A 19,330-nucleotide genomic window follows, 5' to 3' on the forward strand; every position below is an offset into this window, starting at 1 on the left:
CCAAACCCTCTGGAAAAATCCACCACGTGGATTCATATGGCCATTTCATCAGAGAGGAAGCAGACAGCTCTGCTGGAAGCGGGTCTGTGCCAGGCTGGCACAGTCGGTGGGTTTCTGATCTGCTTTGTAGCACAGAGCTGCTCCAAAGCACTTATGAGTCAACCAGCTACAGCAACGTGCCGACGGCGTGCGAGTCGCCCACACGCGTCCCTGGGCATGAGCTGATTGTGTCCGATGTGAGCCATGCAGCACAGACAACACAAGCTCCTGCAAGCCATGCTCAGGTGCCTCTGCCCTCCCGGCGGCACACGCTGAAGTGCAGGAAGGCAACAGCTTCTCCGAGGTGCCGGCTGTTCAGCAGGAGCCAAAGAAAACCCAGAGAGCACTTTTAAGTAATTGCATGGAAACGAGCAATGGAGCCAAGGAGCTTTGGACTGTTCAGAACCTCTCTGCTGAACATACAGCTGGTAAATATCCCACAATTCAAAAGAAAAATGGCAAAAAATCGGCCTGAGTGCACATGAGAATGATGGTTTTTTTACATGACCTCCTACTTGCAAATCAGCCAGCGAGAGACACCGCAGCGGTCAGAGCCTCTCGCGCAGGGCCAGGCTTGGACAAGGGAGCAAGAAAACATTTGCCTGGACAAGGCTCAGCTCCCGAGCTGTGAGAGCTGCACAACGGTTAAGAACAGAATAAAACAGGCCTTGGCCAGGCCAATGAGGACAAAGGCGACCAACGGCAAGAAACCAGGCAAGACAATCCGCCAGAACCTGTGTTTTGAGGCCGCTCCAGTGAGCTGGCTGCTCCCTGAGCTGAGGCTTCTCCGGCGGTCAGCCCAGCGCCGTGCCCCGTGCCAGGGCGCGATGGCTCTGCACTGACACTGCTGGCACTCCCGGCACCGGCACCGCGCTTTCAGGGCAAGACGCAGCCTTGGGCAGCAACCTGCAAAGGTCCGTGAAGGAGAAGAGGAACCGAGCGCGGACTCACCCAGCTGGCAGGCGGGGCCGTGGAAGCCGGGGGCGCAGACGCACGCCCCGGTGACCGGGTGGCACTCCTGGGTGGCTCCGGCACACTGGCAGATCTGACCACAGCCCTCGCCGAAGGTCCCTGGCAGGCAGGCTGTCAGCAGAGAGGGCACCAAGGTGACTCAGATTCGCTTAGCGGGAGCTATCCCATCCCTCTGTGCAAGACTTTTTTTGCCTTTTTATTTTAAGGCAGGATTTAGGAAGCCTTTTATGACAGTGAAAGTTCTCTGCCACCCAAAAAGCAAAAGGAGCTGCACGCAAATGGTTCCTTGACTCCAGGAAAGACGTGGATTGAAAAGAAAACTGAGTACTTAAAGGCATTAGATGCCTTTAGCAATGCTAGCCCTACCTACCCTCGTACTCCCGCAAGCTTCCATCCCCACACACACAGACATCGCAAATGCACCCCTCTCCCCTGGGTGAGGAATGTGCTCGCATGCCTCTGGCCCTTCCAGACTTGCTCCTACCCACAGGAGCGCATTTTAATACTGATTTATTGCTAATCCTCTGGATAAATACATAGCTCTGATTTCCCACTTGGCTCCCTGTGCTTTGCTAACATTCTGCGGGCATGCACCCAGCTGCCAAAACGTGAGCTGCTCCTTGGCACAGCTCGCTCTTGGTATTTTTTTCTTGTTTTTCTTTTCCCCTTCTATTTTATGTAGCAATTGCTTGACCCGTCATGTTCCCAGAGCCTGTCAGCGGAACGGTAAGAGGATCACTCCATCTTCGTACGTTTTTCACATCCAGAGCCTGTAAAGCCCGGCGGGCAGCCGCAGCGGCCGGTGATGTGATCGCAAGGCACTCCCAGGGGACAGGCGCAGCGGCTGGCACAGTTCTTCCCGAACGAACCCGGCAGGCAGGCTGTGGGAAAACAAGCAAGGAGATGTAAGTCTCCTGACTGGATTTCAAGTTATTGTTAATGCCTGCAAGGCTTTGGAGACCAAGGGCCAGCTCTTGCCCTCAGCACCTGGCTGCCGCATGCGGTGCTGAGCCAGAGCCCCACTGCAGCAGCCAGCTAGGCAGCGTTTTTTGCAGCAACCCAAATGCCTCTTTCAGGGCACACTGTCAGCTCCTCAAAACGTTTTGTCACAATTTGTAACTTTTATTAAAGACAAAATTTCTCCTCTTGCCAGACTTTGGAAGGAGCCCAGTTTCCCCTGAGCCAGGGATGGACCCAGCGGAGTCCGGACGCCGTGCCGCCAAAGGGATGCTGGCTCACCTTTCTCACAGCGCCGGCCCCTCCAGCCACGAGGGCAATCGCATGCGCCGGTAACGTGATGGCACGACACGTTGTCCCCACAGTCGCAGTGCTCTTCACAGCGTGCCCCGAACAGCCCCTCTGGACAAGCTTCAGAGATGCAAACACGGGAGAGGAGACAAATTACACAAAAAAGGTAACATGGCTCTTTTTTCACTGCAGTTTCTGTAGGCACATACTTCACTTTATTTATGGCCCTTTCATTCCTGCCAAGCCAGAGCGGTGCTGTGACAAGTCCGGTGACATGTGCCAGCTGCAAAGGTATTCTCCCTCCGGCAAGCGGTGCGGCTGGGCTAACGGCCCTCTTGCCTTTGCTTCAGTGGCATGGGCCGCACCAGCCTGCCAGCGCGGGGGCTGCAGTCCCTCTCTCGCCCCACGGCACGTATGGTGTGGGAAATCGTCGCACGGCCCAGACCTGAACGCGCGCCCGCTGCCCCTGAGCGCGGGAGCACGAGTGTCTCAGCCACGTCACCGGACAAACCTGCTCAGGGTACGCGAGCGTGAAGTGTACTGCTGGCTGGCACCTAAGTTGCTGTGAAAGTCTCTCTTTAACCGTGCCACATGTTCTCGGAAGTGTTATTCCTGGCACTGTTTAATGAGAGCTGGGCACCAGCACAGTATATTTTAATCACAGCAGCAATCGTTTAGTTTTGCTGCTTCTGTTGTCATAGAAGCACCTGGTTTCTAAAGCAGCTGCAAAACAAAATGTGTGCTGTATCAGGATTATGCAGAAGTTTAGCACTGCAGGCGCAAAATCTGTGAACTTAATTTTCAATTCTGCCTCATGAATGAATGCAAAAAAAAATCAGTAAGTCCCTGTACAACTGTCCAAACAGGTTGCTTGTCCACGCGAGGACCAAGTTTGTACACACAGCTGTGGTGAGAGCGTGGCTGCGCTGTGCACAGCTGGGCAGATACTTGCACATACACGCAGTTTGAAATAGAGCACCGTGGGAAGCCAAGGAGAGGATTCTAGCTTTTTAAAAAAAAAAAATCATATAATTTCTGCATTTTTGGGTGGGTTTTTTAATTAATTTATATTGAAAGAAATTATAAAAGTGAACCTGCAGGTGAGCTCAGCGCAAGCAACTGCGGGCAGGGTGAGGCAGGAACAGTCCCTGGGGTATGATGGCCAGAACCACAGGGGCACCTGGAAGCCAAAACCTCCGAACGCCCATCCTTCCTGATCTCCACCCCAGCAGCTTAAGGCTGCCCGGTGACGGGGACTCGCTGCTGGCAGGTCCGAGGTGTGGGGTTTTGGAAGCGCATGACGCGACGCTAGGAGGGGACAACGTGCCCGAGGATGCGGCAGAATCCTGTGGCTCGCCCTCGGCCGCGAGGTGAGCCGTAGGTTCCGCTCCGTGGCCAAGTCTCGTCTGCCAGCCAAACTGTTTACAGCCACTGCAAACGGCGACATTCCCAGGCAGGAAACCCGAGAGCAGTTTGACGTGGCTGACGGCAGACATAGCTGCAGTGGGCAGCTCCTTTATGCCAGACTTCAGCTGACAAGTAATGGCATTGGACTAAGACATGCCTTTTACACCGTAATATAAGGCGTACGCCAGGCTGAGGTGTCATGACCCCTGAAAGGGAAGAAGCTTGTGGATCTCTTCTTGGCGTGCCAATATTCGATGAAGTCCCTGTTGCTGCTCTTATTAAGGCCAATAGCCTTTTCAACACTTCCTCATAGCACAGGGATTGCCAGGGTATGTGTTACAGTTAAAGATAAGGTGAACACAGGAGCCTGCCGAATGACAGATGTGATTATTTGCTGGGGCTTAGGACTGAAGCCAGGCATTTAGGGTCAGTATAATATAGGCAAGCGTAGAAGAAAGAATGGAAAGGAGATGATCTTTTGTTACTCTTAAAATAAATGGGACAGAGGAAGATCTTCGCTTGGCTTTTTGGCTTTCACCATGCAAGTGGTGGGGGGGACGGCTGCTGCCCTGCCTTCATCCCTGCTTGGAGCCTGCGGCTTTGCACTGATGCCTGGGGACCTGAGCCTTCGGACACCCCAGCCCTCTCCCGCTGGCACCATCGCTTTTAGGACAGCCCTCAAAGGAAAGCACAGCAGTGGACAAAACCAAGGCACACAGCCAGGATCACGGCACCCACGAGCTCTCTGCAGTGCTGAAATGCAAATTTTACATCTTTGCTGTCCCCGGGCCCCCAGAGCCCCTTGCGCGGCACCCGCAGGCGGTACCCATGGTTAGGACCCCCGTGCCCCACTTACGGCTCTCGCACTTCTCGCCCGTCCACCCAGGCTGGCAGACGCAGTGGCCCTTCTGGCGGTCGCAGAGCCCCCCGTGACGGCACTCGCAGCGCTGCCGGCAGTCTGCCCCGTGCTGTCCCTGCGCACACTCTGGGAGGAGGCACACGGTGAAACGCCGCCCTGGCACCCACCCCCCGAACGCGCGCGGGGAAGGACCGCGAGCCCTTGGTCGTGGGCACGCACCACCAGCGCCGTGCACGTCACCCCCAGCCTTTGGAGGAAAACGAGTCCAAAACAGGACAAGTTTGTGCCAGAGCCTGTTTCCCAGTGCTGCGACGCACCGTTACTCACCCAGCTCACAGGCCAGCCCTGTCCACCCCTCGGGGCAAGCGCAGAGCCCTGTGGCGGGGTCACACGTGCCACCGTTTTGGCAGAGGCAGCGCTGGCGGCAGTTCCTCCCGTAGAAACCTGCCAGGCACGCTGAGGGAGAACCAGGCCAAACATCCAAGTCAGAACACAGGTCCAAAGGCAACTGCCAAGCCTCTGGTAGCCTGCTGGAGCGCTAGGTGGATGGGCTGATATATAAAATTAAGCCATTATCGCTTGCAATGAGAGGCAGGGAGAGGAGCTGAGGACACCCTCAGGCTGCTTAGCTGCCCGCATAAAGACATCTGGTATTTCAGCCTGCTCAGGTAAGAGACAGTGATGACACGGGGCATTGGGTGCCCGATCTCTTTAGAGCTTTCTTAGCTCTGGTGGTGGCAAAAGAAAAAAGGTTGGGTGAGTTCAGCAGCCAGGAGAGCTGCTCAGTTGGTAACCTACGCCTTCGGTCCCGAGTGCAGAACATCCTCCTTCCTAGACCCAGACAGTGCCAGTGCTTGGCAGAGAAAAAAAGCCATTTAAGCACATGAATAATTGTTCTCGTGCACAGTTTCACTGAGCTGTGCCTAAAGGCATGGCTGACGGTGTCTGAGCGCTCAGTGCAGTGGACGATCAAGCCCTTACTCTGTGTGCTGCTACGAAACTGCAGGCCTGCAATTTCTGGTGCTCTTGGAGAAGGCAAACTCTGGGCTTCTCTCTTTGCGAATGAATCGGGAAGTGCTGCACAGCTAGTTACGATCTTACTTGCAATCTTGCCTTGCTATCGTACTGTCTCGGCTTTCTGTAGTTGCTACTCCACTGAAAACTCTGACCCACTCAGAGAAACGGCATTTTTAACGCATGCTGGCAGAGGCAGCAGACAGCCTGCGTTAGGAAGCGACCATAAGACGTCTTACCTTGCTGGCACGTGGGTCCCGTCCACCCGGCTGCACAGAGACATCGGCCGCTGACGTGGTTGCAGGTAGCGTTATTGAAACAGTTGCACGTCTGGCTGCAGTTCTCGCCGTACCTGTTCTCCTGGCATGCTTCGTGGGAGCAGAAGCAGGCAAACTGTTAGGCAGCAGGTACGAGTTGCATCAGCCAGAATCCTACTAACCCCCCCAAACGCACTTGTCTGGGCGAGGAACCAACACTGGTGCGTGGCTGCTTTGGACGGCTGTGTAAGTTGGTTTTTACGGTGCTATGGGGAAAAAACAGCTGTATTCTACAGGTGGCTGACTTCCAGACACGGACACTGTTGTTATCATCGATGTTACATCATTTTATCTATTTGGAAACTGTTCTGCTGGATGGCCAAGCCCTCATTACATTCAACAACGACGTGCTCAGTCAGACCCCCCCCAGTCCCTCTCCAAAACCAGAATTAACTTCCACGCAGAGAAAATCACACGTGGGGAACAGACACCTAAACCTCCGGGCTCTACGCCCTAGCAGCGCAAGAGACGGCGAGGGCTCTGGAGTGCCGCGCGGAGGGCTGCTCCTGCCTCGCTCCAGCCCAGCGCAGCCGCAGAAGGTGGGTGCCAGGCCGCAGCGACACCCACCCTGACCGCGGCGACACCACCCTGACCGCGGCGACACCACCCTGGCTGCGGTGACACCACCCTGGCCGCAGTGACACCACCCTGGCTGCAGCGACACCCACCCTGGCCGCAGCGGGGGCCGTCCCAGCCGGGGAGGCAGTGGCACCGGCCCGTTGCAGGGTCACAGCGGGCGCCGTTCAGGCAGTCGCAGGCTTCCCGGCACTCCAGTCCATAAAATCCATCAGGACAGGCTGTGGAAAACAAAAGAGAAATCCCCACAAAATGCCTATACAGAGAGCTGGAAGTCTCCCAGCAGAGATGAGATGCCTCTTGGTGGCCTTTTTTGTCGGTATAATGCTGCACCAGGGTGGCAGCCACCTGTTAATGGCTCTCCCCCTGGCAGGGCAGCAGAATATTGGATGCCTGTGCTCTATGGACACTCAAGGTACAGGACAAAGCTGTGGTGCATCAGACGAGCAAAGGCACAAGGTTTCTGTCCACCAAGTGACCGAGCAGGTTGATGCAGGAGCCAGAAGTCTGCACCCAGGGACCCCTTGGAGAGACCGCTCCACGACCCAACGTGTGTACACACACGGGCGACCGAGGCAGCTGCGCATTTGCTCCTTGTTTACATTTTGTTAGTCTTTTTTTTTTTCCTAGACCTCTTCCCTTCAGAATTAAAATCAGAGACTTAGCAGCTTGCGGACATGCGGTTTTCCCCATCACCATCCCGAGGGACTCTCTTTGCTGTAGCGGGACAGCAAAGGCAGACACGGAGTACAGCCCGCTTAGGAAGTGGTCCACGGGAGCGCTGACAGCGCGGGGTCCCCAGGCCAAGGTACTTACCGTGCTCGCAGAAGGTTCCTCTCCAGCCTGGGCTGCAAGTACAGGCCCCGCTGACGTGGTCACAGGCAGCCCCGTTGTCACACTGACACCGGTGCCGACAGCTCAGCCCAAACCATCCTTCTGGGCACTCTAGCAAGCAGAAGCAAAGGAGACTGAGGAGCCTGTCCTTTCCTGGCGTCCCCAGGAAGCTATGCTAAGGCAGGAGCTCAGGCTCTGAATGGAAATAACAGTATCTGGCAGCTGTGTTTTTATAACGACTAGTGGGCTCTACCCTACCCCTTACAGATGTGTACCCAGGTCACCCAACCACCCTCAGGACAGGACTGGACCCATCACAGACAGGGCACTGGAATTGCACTTCTGTAACTGGGCCAAGAAGCACTGATGGAGAAATCTGCACCACGGCTTCCTCCGCTACCTTACAGGGAGAAGGCAGAAGCCTCCTGGACTGCCTGTCCGATGCCTTTCCCCTGGAAAACAAATCTATGGCATTTGGCTCGGCTTAAGGCGAGCAGGGCAGCCCGCTGGCAGCACTCACTCTTTTCGCAGCGGCTGCCTGTGTAGCCGGCTTCACAGACGCACTGCCCCGTCTCCGCGCTGCAGCTCCCATCGCTGTTGCTGCAGTTGCAGGTGTGAGCACAGTCGGGGCCCCAGCGACCTTCATCGCAGGCTGAAACACAGGAGGGAACGGACCCTTAACGGCGTGGGCTCTGCTTGCTCAGCTTCTTGGTGAGCGAGGGTGCGGGCACAGTGCTGCCTCCTCCTCGGGGTGTTATTTCCCTTGATTACAACTGCTCACTTGGGCAGAAGGACAAACACAGGGGTAGGTCCTCGGAAAACCCAGTGGGACAGTGAGAGCGGGTGCTACACTAGCACATATTTGAGGTGAATTCATTCTGCAAACAAGCCCACTACAGAAAGGCAAGCGGCACCTGGCAGCACTGGCGGGACAGAGCAGAGAAACCTAAAGGATTTCAGAGAGAGACTTCTGGCAGAGGCACAGCACGAAGATGACAATGAAGCAAATGACAGCGTAGCTTTGCACAGGTCAGTGTCTTCTAGGAGCAATGGATAATAAACAGGGGTACAATACCTCTCTGGCAGTTGTACCCCGTCCAGCCAGGTGCGCAGCTGCACGTCCCCGTCACAGGATGGCAATGTCCATCATTCCCACAGCTGCAGCTCAGCTGGCAGTCTGGGCCAAACCAGCCGGGCGGACACACTGCCAACGCAGACACGTACTAGCTGCAAACGGCTGCTGACACACCGCGGCAAGGGCTGTCTGTCCTCCTGGCAGACCCGATGGGTGCGGCAGCGTGCCTCTGCAGACCTGCCATGAGCACCGACGCTCCTTGTCCAAGCGTGGGTGCTCAGCCTTGGGCTGAACGAGCCGAGGGGCTTAGGGTTTTACATTCCTTTCTGCTGATGCAAAAATTACCGCTGTGAAGATAGGACTAGAGGGACGTCAAGGGAAGAACGCAGCCCCTGCCCCAAAGTGTGAGGCATCGGAGGCATACGCGGTGCTAAGCCCTGCTCTGATGAGTGCGGTGGTGCCTCGTCGATAGCTGGATGCTCTGCTCACTAGAGCAGGTACTCCAGGTGAGCCTAAATAACCCTCATTCCACCTGGAGACAGCCATTCGGGCGTGAGGGACCCGACGGCAGGCAGCACTCACCATCCTGGCAGCGACGGCCGGTGTAGCCGGGTGGACACAGGCAGGCCCCCGTGGCGGGATCGCAGCTGGCGTTGTTCGCGCACTCAGGACATAGCTCCTGGCAGCCCAGTCCCCAGCGACCGTCGGGGCAAGCTGGAGCGCGGGCAGAGAGAGGACACACACTCATCGGGATCACAGCCGAGGCGTGGGAGGGAAATGTCTATTTTCTGGTGCACGGCAATGAGTCCCCTTTCTCGTTCACCCTCGTGCTTCATGCAAAACATGGGCTTTTGTTTGGCAATACATGGCTACTAGCAAGGACAACATTGCTTGCTTTGTTTTATAAACAGCGTGTGAGCCCTTGGGAAGAGCTATTCTGATCTCACTCCAGTACTTTCATGTCAATTTTGGATTCGCATCGACTTGTGGAGAGCTACAAGGGCTCCTTGCTAGGAAATGGTGTTGCTGGCAAAGGGTCTCGGCAGCTGCCGTCACACCACTGGACAGCACGCTAGCCAGCATTCCCAGCTCTGCTTTTAGTTGCAAAGGCGAAGCAAAAGGCTAAGAACTGATAAAACTGGGGCACAAATCCTTGTTTAACTGCTCCTAAGCTGCTCCAGGGCCTGGAAAAGTTCAAAATGTATGGTAAGCACTGTGCATGTATGGTTTTATTGCTCAGTCAAACTATTAGGAGCAGGACATCTATATATGACTAATATCTTCCAGCTGCTGTAATACTGTACAATCATGTAAAAGTTTTGGATTTAGGATTCTCTAGTTTCCAGCCATTAAAGAGTAATATGGCGAAGGCAATTAAAAATACACATCAGTAAAGAAAGACTCCTTTCCTATGTTAAGGGCTGCAACAGCCAAGAATACCTTCATCTTTTTTATTGTTGATGTTGTTGACTTCCTTGTACTTCCCTCAGCTTCAACAGCAGAGCGGAGCTCGCGAGCCTATTGTTTAAGTCTTACCATCAAAAGCTGCATTTTTTCTAATTTTCCACGAAGATGATTCTCATTGCACTAGATGTTTTTGAAACTAATTTTAGCAAGAGAAAAATAACAGCTATACACCTAAATCCCTACCTCAGCGCACTGGCTCCCATCGCCTCCTCACCTTGGCCGCAGTCGTGTCCGGTCCAGCCTGGCAGGCAGAGGCACTGCCCCGTGCTCCGGTCGCAGGGCGCTCCCCCGCAGGAGCAGGACCGCCGGCAGCCCGCCCCGAACGTCCCCTCCGGACACTCTGCGTCGAAAACAGCAGTGTGAAACCTGCCCCCTCCTGCGAGGCCTTTTCCACGAGCACATACCGATCGGGCCCCACATACCGAAGGAGCCTCCGGCTCTGTGACGAAAAGCCCATCTGTGAAAAGTTCCCACGCTGCAGAGGAAGACCGCGCTCGTGGGCCTGGATGTGACCGCTCTTATCCCACCGGCCACCTGCAGCCGGGCCTCTAGCATTTCGCACCACTACCTTGAGTTGTCTGTCCGAGTATCACTTGTCTGCTGTTGCTTGTACTTTCAACAAGTATTTCTTTATCACAGAGGACCGACTGATCACAGGCCCAACAGCTGAGGCCAAACCAGTCCCCAAACATGACTCTGCAAATAACCCATTCCCTCGCTGCTGCACCCCTGCAGGGCTGCGCCCCGGGCAGCAGCCGCAGCCGGCCGTATGCAGCACTGCTGCAGGCACCGACAGCGTGGCAAACGGGTCAGGAAAGACGCACTTTTGCTCAGCCTCCAAGACGCCCGTGCTCATCCCATGGGCAGTGGCCTGAGCCACCCTGCTCTCTCTGTGCTGGGGCGCAGAACGCCGAGTTCGCAGTCCCCAAACCCATACCATCCCTTGACTTTTATAAGATGCTGTGAGGGTTTTTTACTGCCCTGGCCGAATGCCTCTGGAACCTGGAAGCCAGGCTTTTAAGAAGCAGCAAGATTTGCAGCAGGTACACTGATGTAAAGCAATAAAGCAGGAGCATCCCCGTCCACAGGAGGAGTAAGCGCTTTTCCTTCCCTCAGCTCTGAATGCCGGGGGGCTACTGCTGATACCAGCAAGCTCCGTTTGCTCTTTGTACCCCATGACACAATTTAGCAGACAGCTAATTACATGCAGACTGAGGGCCTCAGACCAAAAGATCCTTAAATCCCATTTGAGTCTCCCAAAAATGCTCATAGTCCCTTTTATTCACCCAGGCCAATGTTTCAAAAGGCTTCGGCAGATGCAAACACACCGGCATTCACAAATCGCGGAGGAAAAGCACACCAGCACGCAGATTTCAAGTGACACAGTGGAGTTTTTGTTATTCCTCCTCTTTGCTAATTGATGGCAGATGTTTGTCTTCACCCTTTAATAATTTCCAGATCCGAACAACAGCCAAGAGCCTACTATTTCTATACAAATATTTGTGTTATTTCCTGTGACTCCCCCCTACAGGCTTGAGCTCCTTTCTTATTCTTTTTAAAAATATCCCGACCAAAAGCGCCCAGCCTGCCAAGGCGCCGCGTGGCTCGGAGGCAGCAGCGTCCCGCACGCCGGGGGGGCTCCAGGGCTGCTGGGACCCCTGGCAGGGGGCACAGGCCCTGCAAAAGCCGCTCCCAGCTCTCCTCCTAACGCCGCTTAGCTCTGTTAGCACTTGCTTGCATGGGAACTTTGTGTGACCATCTGCAGCTTTTGTTCTGACCGACAGACCAGCTATGTTCTACCAGTTGCGGTGTTATGCAAGATAATCATGTGCCAGCAGCTTAATTAGGTGAATAGTTATAACTGCTGGGTTGGGTGTGGGTGGAATGCTTGGTTAAACATGTGCAGAGACTCCCGGGATGCTTGAATCAAAATTCAGATGCTGACCACCACAATGCAGTTGGGTCTTCGAGTGTGGACTTCAAGCGTTCAACTTTTTGCCTTTTCTGTTGGATCTGACCAGTTGAAATGTGATTCAGAAGGGGTCAGCTCACAAGAGGAGGAGGTTGGCTTTTCAATCACCGATCAGCTCTGAGGCTGGCAGAAGTTATTATTTTCCAGGAACTGTGTTCATGTTTTGTAATCATCACCTCGTGCCAATGACTCACTGCCATTAGGTTCACTCAAAACACCTTTGTTCGAAGAAAGCCAAGCTCTCTGACACCCCAGCTATCTCCTGGGACCTTGAAAAGCTGCGCCCTCGGAGCTCGAGTGCTACAGTGCCCACACAGAGCGTGCAGTTTAGTTACCATACTGTCAACTGGCCCTGTATGTGAAGAGCAGAAAGCTGCTCCAGGAGGTTCATACGGAGGCAGAAGTTTAAATCCTAATGTAAATGAAATATAAAATTTTCTTTTCTGCTTGAAGATCAAATAGAGTTTCAATATAAAATAGAGAATGGAGCAGAAAATATGATACCGTTCTGCTGGGCACTGATTGCCTGGAAGTAAAAAGACATCAAAGGGAGGGAAAAGATAATGAGATATCTATCACCTTCATCTACAAAAGCAGAGATGCCCAAGTGGCAGGATAAAGTGAGACCTTGTTCTCCTTTTCTGAATAAGACTGACTATGCATGAGAAATCCTGCTTCCCCTTTTAAAGAGATCGCAGCGGTTTACAAAGACCTGTACGTGGCAGCTCTTGTGTCCTCTAAAGCCAGTTCAACTTTCCACTCATTAGATCAGCTGCAGTGGGCTAGGGGTCTGTGAGAGCACAGGAGGAATTCTGCAAGTTCCTTCACGTTGATTTGTGAAGAAAACGTTTGTACGTGTGAGGAATCGTGAGCCTACAGCAGGCTTAGAGTTGCCTTGCAGGGCCCCTGCCTTACCTTGGTCGCAGCGCTCCCCATGGTAGCCTTGGGGACACTCTTTCCAGCACTCTCCGGTGACACGGTCACAAGACACTTCTGGAGGGCAGCTACATTTCTTCTTGCAGCCATCCCCGTAATAGCCAGGGTCACAGTCTGTTAATAATCATAATTAAAAAGAAAGAACATCTGGCATTACTCGACAGACCCTGGAAGAGCAGGCAGCGCCAGCTCGCGGCGCCAGGCACTGGCCAGCACGCTCCCGAGCCGCCGGCTGCGCAGGTTCTTAACGGGACTGAGTCTGGCAGCAAGTTTTGTTCCTAAGCTAAATAACAAGAGCTGAGACAGTCTTAGGAGGGTGGCAAATGAGCTGAGCTTTGCTCCCAGAAATGAGTTAGGAGGGAAGGGGCTGCGGGAGGAGAAAGGGGGATGCTCTGTGAATACTTCTTGGCAACTCACTCGTCTCACAGCGCTTGCCGCGGTAGCCAGGTTTGCATCGGCAGGAGCCGTCCCGCTTGTCGCAGTCCTGCGTGTTCTGCTGCACACAGCGGCACTCTTCGGAGCACCCGGGGCCAAACGCCCACTTTGGGCAAACTGGATGCAGAAGGAAAGAGCTGGTCAGTGACGCACGAAGCCAAATGACATGGGGCAAGGGACAGAAACTTTGCCACCCAGTGCTGGCCCTTCCCAGGCGTGGTACCTAGAGAGGCTGTAATCTAAGAATAATATATATCTCATAACAAAGATGAGGACAAGCATACCTAAATGGCAGTATCGTCCGTATAAGCCAGGATCGCACAGACAGGCTCCATAAATCCGATGGCAACGACCCCGGTTGGCACAGTTGCACTTTTTCCTGCATTGTTTCCCAAAAAATCCTTTAGGGCACCCTAGTAATAGAGAGAGATTTCCTGGGATGGTGAGGCAATTTTGGCCTGTCATTTTATTTCCAGCAGACCACAGGAAAAACGAACCAAAATCAAAGCTGTATAACATCAGAAATGAACCTAGGCAAAGGATGCAGCGGGTGTTCAAAAGGCGGCTGGCCTGTTTTCTGACCAGGAATGCGTGTGTCTCTACACAATAAGGTAATGATAAGAGCGATCGGGTTCCCTGCATCAGCTCAAAACCAGGTTGCTTCAGCAGCCGGCACCCCTGTCCCCGCACAGGGCGTTTCCAGCCACACGAGGTGCCCCGAGGGCACCGCCAGCTCTGTGCCCTGCTCGCAAGGGCAACGCGGGTTCTGCTGGAAATCCACCCTGCAGGGCTCTGAGAAGCCAGGTTTTTCATATGTGAGAAGGTAATCCGTGAGGCTGTTCCGATTGATAAATAACAGTCATATCTGCACTATTAAGGGAATAAAATTTTTCTTCTTTGTTGTGCTAAAGATCTTAATATTAGAAGCACACGGCAGACAGACTGTGTCAGCAGAAAGCTCCGGCCAGCATCCATCCAGGCAGCATGTGCCTTGTCCCCTATGATAAGAGCAGCAGGCAGCTTAAGCAGAGGAAATGCCACCGTGGGACAACAGATCAGTTCTTCGCTGTTTATTTTAATCTTACCTTCCTGTTTTATCTCTGTACCCCTCAATCACCTCCTTCCTACAGAAAGAAAAGGTCAGGGTATCTCTTGCATTCATCTGCATTCTGCTTTGGTCTCCTCCTTCAGTAATAGTTCCCAGATGCTCCTAAACATTTGTCTGAAGTCATTTTGTCTGAATCTCTTATTGTCTCACTCTTTCTGTGTTTTTAGATTATGTCCCCCAGATTTTAACTCTTTGGGAGAACAAATGCCTACCAACAGCAAGTGACGCCTCCTTCTGCAGTACTTTGGGTAACGATTGTTGTCAATGCTTTTCAATGCTTTGGTTTTTCTTCAGTGGAAAATACCTCCATGGTGCTGTAAATTTGCCTTTGGACCTCCGTTTTTGACATTCTTTTCTGTGCCCACCACTGAATGTCCAGTGAAATACAGATGGCTGCCCATGGTCATTGCTGAGTAGCAAACAGGGACTGCAAAGGTTTTCCAGTGCAAAGACAAAGAATACTACCTGGAGCACTGTTTTGTGGGTGAAGAATCCCCTTTACTGTCTTTTCCTTATTAAAAAGACTTTTTTCGATGCAAGGCTAGGTGACCCACTGAGTCAGGCAGAGCAGGGACGTGTAGAGCCGCTCACACCAGGATGGTTCAACAAAAGCGTTGAAGGATGCTTTCAGTGAACAGCTACAAAGGGAGCAGGGTAAGGCAGTCTGCGGAAAACACTGTAAGGCTTCAGAGAAGCACAGCTGGAACATCAGAGAGTGGCATCAGAGATGGCCGTAACAGCCATTTATCAAATTACAGCAAATGCTCTACTAACACGTTAAAAGCAACAGAAAGGAGCTACCTGTGCAGGCTGGGGAGCATCACTATTGCTCTTTCCTTACAGGAAAATGTTTTAGTGAGAAAAGAAAACTGCAAGGGAGGCCCCCGTGTTCTCTGCTTGATTTCAGGGCTCTGCAGAGCTGCCGTCCTGCCTTTTCGCAACGAGGCGGGACGTCCCGCACCCCACCAGGTGCCTGCGCCTTGCCGAGGGCTGCGGCGAGAAGGAAGGGGATCACTCTCACTGCTGCACGAAGCAGGTGACGGAGAGCAGCGGGCTTACCGTCTTGGCAGAGCTCGCCGGCCACCCCCGGCGGACAGCGGCAGGCACCCGTGGCGGGGTCGCAGGTGCCACCGTTCTGGCAGCGGCAGGCCAGGCTGCAGTTCCTCCCGAAGGTGCTGGCCGGGCAGGCTGGGGCGAGAGAGAGAGGCGAGGCTCAGCCGGCTGCCGCAGCCCCGCACGCAGCCGCTGCCTCCATGCATCCTGGAGCAGGGACGAGAAGAGCTTTCTTGCCCACTGCCCTCCAGCATCACTCACTCTGGTTACAGAGGACGCCCGTCCAGCCTGCCGGACAGTCGCAGCCGGTCTCCTCCGCGTTGCATGTGCCTCCGTTTTGGCAGTCCTCACAGGTCAGGCTGCAGTCGGGGCCGAACGTGTGCTCCAGGCAGACTGCAATGAGAGGGTGAAAAGCGTTCCCCAAGGCTGCCGCAGCATCTGGGAGAGTTTGGGCAGAGAAAACCCTTGTGCGCGCTGCGGCAAAGCTAAATGCATCTGTGTTGTAACACACGTTCCGTGTGCATAGCAAAGGTACTCGACAAGTCTTGCGGGTACGCTCACCAAACACAAATAAACCCAGCATGCGTGGTTAATTCTGAAGACTTCCAAGCAAAGTATGCCTTTTACCAGTGCTGCAAAATGCCTACCAAATTTTTCTGAAAGTGTGTGCTCTCCTCTTGCTTCCATCTCTTCCTCCTCTTCTTCATAGTCATCATTAAAGAGCTGGGTAAATTCATCTCGCAGGATGGCAACATGAGGGATTGGGTGGATAACGGGGTGCCGACTGTCCAGAGCTTCCACGGGGTCCTCTATAGCTAGGGAAGCAGTCACGGAGATGACAATGCCAAAGTGGGAAAACAGACAAGATCTCTAAGAGGTGAATAGGACAGAACCTCTGTAATAAAAAAGGGAAAGCAGAAATATCTGTACAGGGTTGGTGATCCGATTTGGCATGGTTTGCACCACTGATCTCTCTCTGTATTGACACCTCTAACATTTTTGCACCTTGTTTGCTTGTTCGTTTTGGCTAGAAGGGGCACGGGCCAGCTAAGTGACTTCAAAATCCATGGGAGAAGCTTTGATCTTAACCTTGACACACAGCTCTGGCTTCTCAGGCAACTGAGCTCGCACTCACCCCATCACCTTTGCTCTGCTGTTTTTCTGACCAGAGCCACTCAGGTTCTTTGAGTTTTCAGGTAAGTTAATTCTTTTCTGCAAAATTAAACAAGACTGCCCATCTAACAAAATTAAGCAATGCATTTCAGCTTGGTTCTCCTTTTGGGAACAGTGTCTATCAGGTACAGCTACAGGTTTCCTTCCCCTGCAGAGCAGGCAAGGGTTAAAAGCCAGGCAATCAAGCTAAGCACAGGCACACTTGGGAGCCAGGGCAGGGCCTATAAAAGCCACGGGGCCAGAGGAGCCTCAGGTGTTTTGCCAGAGCAGGGAGGCCCTGAGTGCTGCTCCTCTGGGTCCAGACCTCAGAAAGCCTTTCCAGGGACCCGGGCAATGCTGCTGGGGTTGGTAGATGAAGCGAGGGGGATGTTGGCTGCCCTGCTAATGAGTAAGTTGGGTAATAGTGTGTTTGGTGGTGGGATTTTGTCCCACTAACTGCTTAAAAAAAGTCTGTTTATTTCTTATAAGGAGAAACTGTAGAGGCTGATGGCTGTGGAAAGTGTTCTGGTTCTTTGGTTAATGTGGAGTCATCGCTGCAGACTTTATCAGTGTAGCTGTGCCAAAACCCTCTACACTTCTTTGGAAAGTGCTGTGTAACATGGCTGAAATAGGACTGGTTCTGTCAGGGGAAAGCTTTCCACTGGTGGTGTGAGTCATTCCCACTACTAGTAATAGTAAGTACTGTGAAAAAGCTGGAAAAGGTTGTGTGCAGGGCTCAGGAGCTCCAGCCTGGGCTGGTCCCGGCTTGCCGGGCTGCGTGCAGGGCAGGCCGTGGTGGGCAGAGCAGGGTGAGGGGCAGGGAGCCCGCCGCTCACCCGTGCAGCGGCACGGACGTTGCACTTACAGGTGCAGCTCCATCGGTCTTCATCCAGTTTGTATCCGATCTCGCAGCCACACTGGAAAGACCCTAGCTGGTTCTGGCATGTGTGTTCACATCCACCGTTATTTGAGGAGCACTCATCCACATCTAAAAAACACGGGATACTCCAGTGTAATGGGAGCAGGCCCTCTGTACAGGACAGGGGCCCAGATATATTTCTGTCCACAGATCAGCAAGTAGGCTGATGGCATCCTCTCTGGTAGTGAGGTGAAGCCATCTGACTCTCAAAATTGAGTGAGACTACCCAAGTGGTTCAGGGAGCCCTGGGTTTCGAAATACCATGTGCTGGGTCTCAGCTCACATCTGTCACTAATTGTGTAGAAACAGGTGGGTAAACTTGGGGCTTCACCTGTGAAACGTTATTGGAGAGAAGTGTTATTGGAGAGCTTTGATAGTGAGAACAACTCATTAGGAGGAAAAAAGCCCCAAACTGTTAATGGTAAGAAAGTGACTCATCAGAGCTGACAGGAAAGCTGCTATGAGCTGCGAGAAACTGGAAGAAATGCCTGACTCTTTGCAACCAGGTAGGGCAATTTCTTGTTCTCTTTGTTAAAAGCTTGTGTTAGTCACTGTCTTAGCTGTATTTTATACAGATGCTTTTATTTGCTTGTATCTCTCGGGTGAAAATGATGGGCAATGTTGGCCTCCGGGGTTGAACGTGAAATGATTTCTGTGAATCACTCCAGGTCAGACCTGGACCAACTCAGCTTGAGATACCCTGATTTGAATTCAGTGTGTTCAAAAGCCCCATTGCTACTCTTCAGTTGTGCTGGACTAGTGTATGGGTTAGAATTGCTGAGTTGCCTTAACAGTAAGCAAACTGAGGAGGCTGACAAAACACAGAAACCCAGAATTAGAGAAACGCATTCCGTGTGTGTCTTGCCGTGCTGCACGGCTGAGGACCGCAGCATTGCTGGTTGACTTGCAGGAGTCCAGCTAGATGTTTCTGCTTACCATCACACCCACAGCCATCTGTGCTGAGCCTGTATCCAGCATAGCAGGCACACTCGTAGCCTCCGGGATAATTGTAACAGTCCTGCTGACAACAGTGGGAACCATTGTCACATTCATTGATATCTAAATAAAAAACAAAGGGCACTGGATGTTAATACACATCTAGCTTTGCAGTGGTGACAGTACTTGTTAAAATTGCTCCGTGACTAGTTCTGGTAAGCTTTTACTGCTCTGACTGCCAAATGCTGAGCCAGTATTCTTGCTTTCCTCTGAAATGAGTGAGCTTAATGTTAACAGCTCATCCTTGGCAATGTGCTCCCCAGCCAAGGGGAATCTGGAATCCTAGAGGCCTGTGGGAAGTTAACTGTGATTTTCAGTTTGAGGTTGTTCTTAAAGGTTTTGTGTGCTTACAAGTAGGGGGTGATTCCAACTGTAACACTGACTCTTGCTTTTGGATTTACCCTGTTAAAATACTGATGTTGAGTACAGAGATGGATGAGAGCTGCATGGCTCCTTCCAACTGCCTCAGAGCAAAGTGAGGGATGGACCTCAATCACCTGGAGAAAACAGAGCTCCTGCAGCTCTAAATTTCAAGCCCTTTGTATTTATGGGACTTCATTTGTCTGCTATGAAGTGGAATTACTGCGGTGCCCATGTAGTAGTGGGGTTTGTGAAGCGTGCCCCTACCACCAGAGGAGGATGGACCAAAGAGGTATCTGGTAGGAAAACAAATAGCACTGCTGGGCTACAGAAAGTGTACTGGGCTTTGTAGTATGCAAAGGAGTAACGTTCTTTCAGAGTAGACTTCAGTTCAGGTCCTGGCTTTTTTTGCTCCCATGTTGTGATGTTGTGTGGAGACAGCTCCTACAGCTTCCTCAGAGCCGCAGAGGAAAGAAAATGTCCTGGGGATTTTGGGTTCCTCTCCTCTGGCAGAGGAATCGCTCCCCTTTGCACAAGTAACTGTGGGTGCCCGTGGCAGCCTGCTCAGGAGTGTGTCTGTTCCTAGCAGAT

At 52.9% G+C, this 19,330-nt stretch overlaps 1 protein-coding gene across 5 annotated transcripts in view; it reads right to left on the bottom strand.

The window, feature by feature from the left end:
- The window catches only part of MEGF6 (multiple EGF like domains 6), a 109,459-nt gene that overhangs the window by 6,421 nt on the left and 83,708 nt on the right, over positions 1 to 19,330 (bottom strand). For all 5 annotated transcript variants that reach the window (XR_015704288.1, XM_087755324.1, XM_087755323.1 and 2 more), the window contains 20 exons: positions 18,320 to 18,442; positions 17,330 to 17,452; positions 15,960 to 16,127; positions 15,574 to 15,705; positions 15,319 to 15,447; positions 13,436 to 13,564; positions 13,134 to 13,268; positions 12,696 to 12,830; positions 10,023 to 10,148; positions 8,924 to 9,055; positions 8,342 to 8,470; positions 7,787 to 7,918; positions 7,249 to 7,377; positions 6,525 to 6,653; positions 5,779 to 5,907; positions 4,853 to 4,981; positions 4,523 to 4,651; positions 2,251 to 2,379; positions 1,764 to 1,892; positions 991 to 1,122 (listed from right to left, as the gene is read on the bottom strand). Coding sequence is in view for 4 of the 5 variants with exons in the window: in XM_087755324.1 (XP_087611450.1) it covers positions 991 to 1,122; positions 1,764 to 1,892; positions 2,251 to 2,379; positions 4,523 to 4,651; positions 4,853 to 4,981; positions 5,779 to 5,907; positions 6,525 to 6,653; positions 7,249 to 7,377; positions 7,787 to 7,918; positions 8,342 to 8,470; positions 8,924 to 9,055; positions 10,023 to 10,148; positions 12,696 to 12,830; positions 13,134 to 13,268; positions 13,436 to 13,564; positions 15,319 to 15,447; positions 15,574 to 15,705; positions 15,960 to 16,127; positions 17,330 to 17,452; positions 18,320 to 18,442 (2,628 nt within the window). In the remaining variant the exon portion in view is untranslated. The remainder of the gene's footprint in view (positions 1 to 990; positions 1,123 to 1,763; positions 1,893 to 2,250; positions 2,380 to 4,522; positions 4,652 to 4,852; positions 4,982 to 5,778; positions 5,908 to 6,524; positions 6,654 to 7,248; positions 7,378 to 7,786; positions 7,919 to 8,341; positions 8,471 to 8,923; positions 9,056 to 10,022; positions 10,149 to 12,695; positions 12,831 to 13,133; positions 13,269 to 13,435; positions 13,565 to 15,318; positions 15,448 to 15,573; positions 15,706 to 15,959; positions 16,128 to 17,329; positions 17,453 to 18,319; positions 18,443 to 19,330) is intronic.

Source organism: Nipponia nippon, unplaced genomic scaffold, assembly GCF_047370975.1.
Source record: "Nipponia nippon isolate SJK-2023a ecotype South Korea unplaced genomic scaffold, ASM4737097v1 scaffold_19, whole genome shotgun sequence".
Classification (NCBI taxonomy): domain Eukaryota; kingdom Metazoa; phylum Chordata; class Aves; order Pelecaniformes; family Threskiornithidae; genus Nipponia; species Nipponia nippon.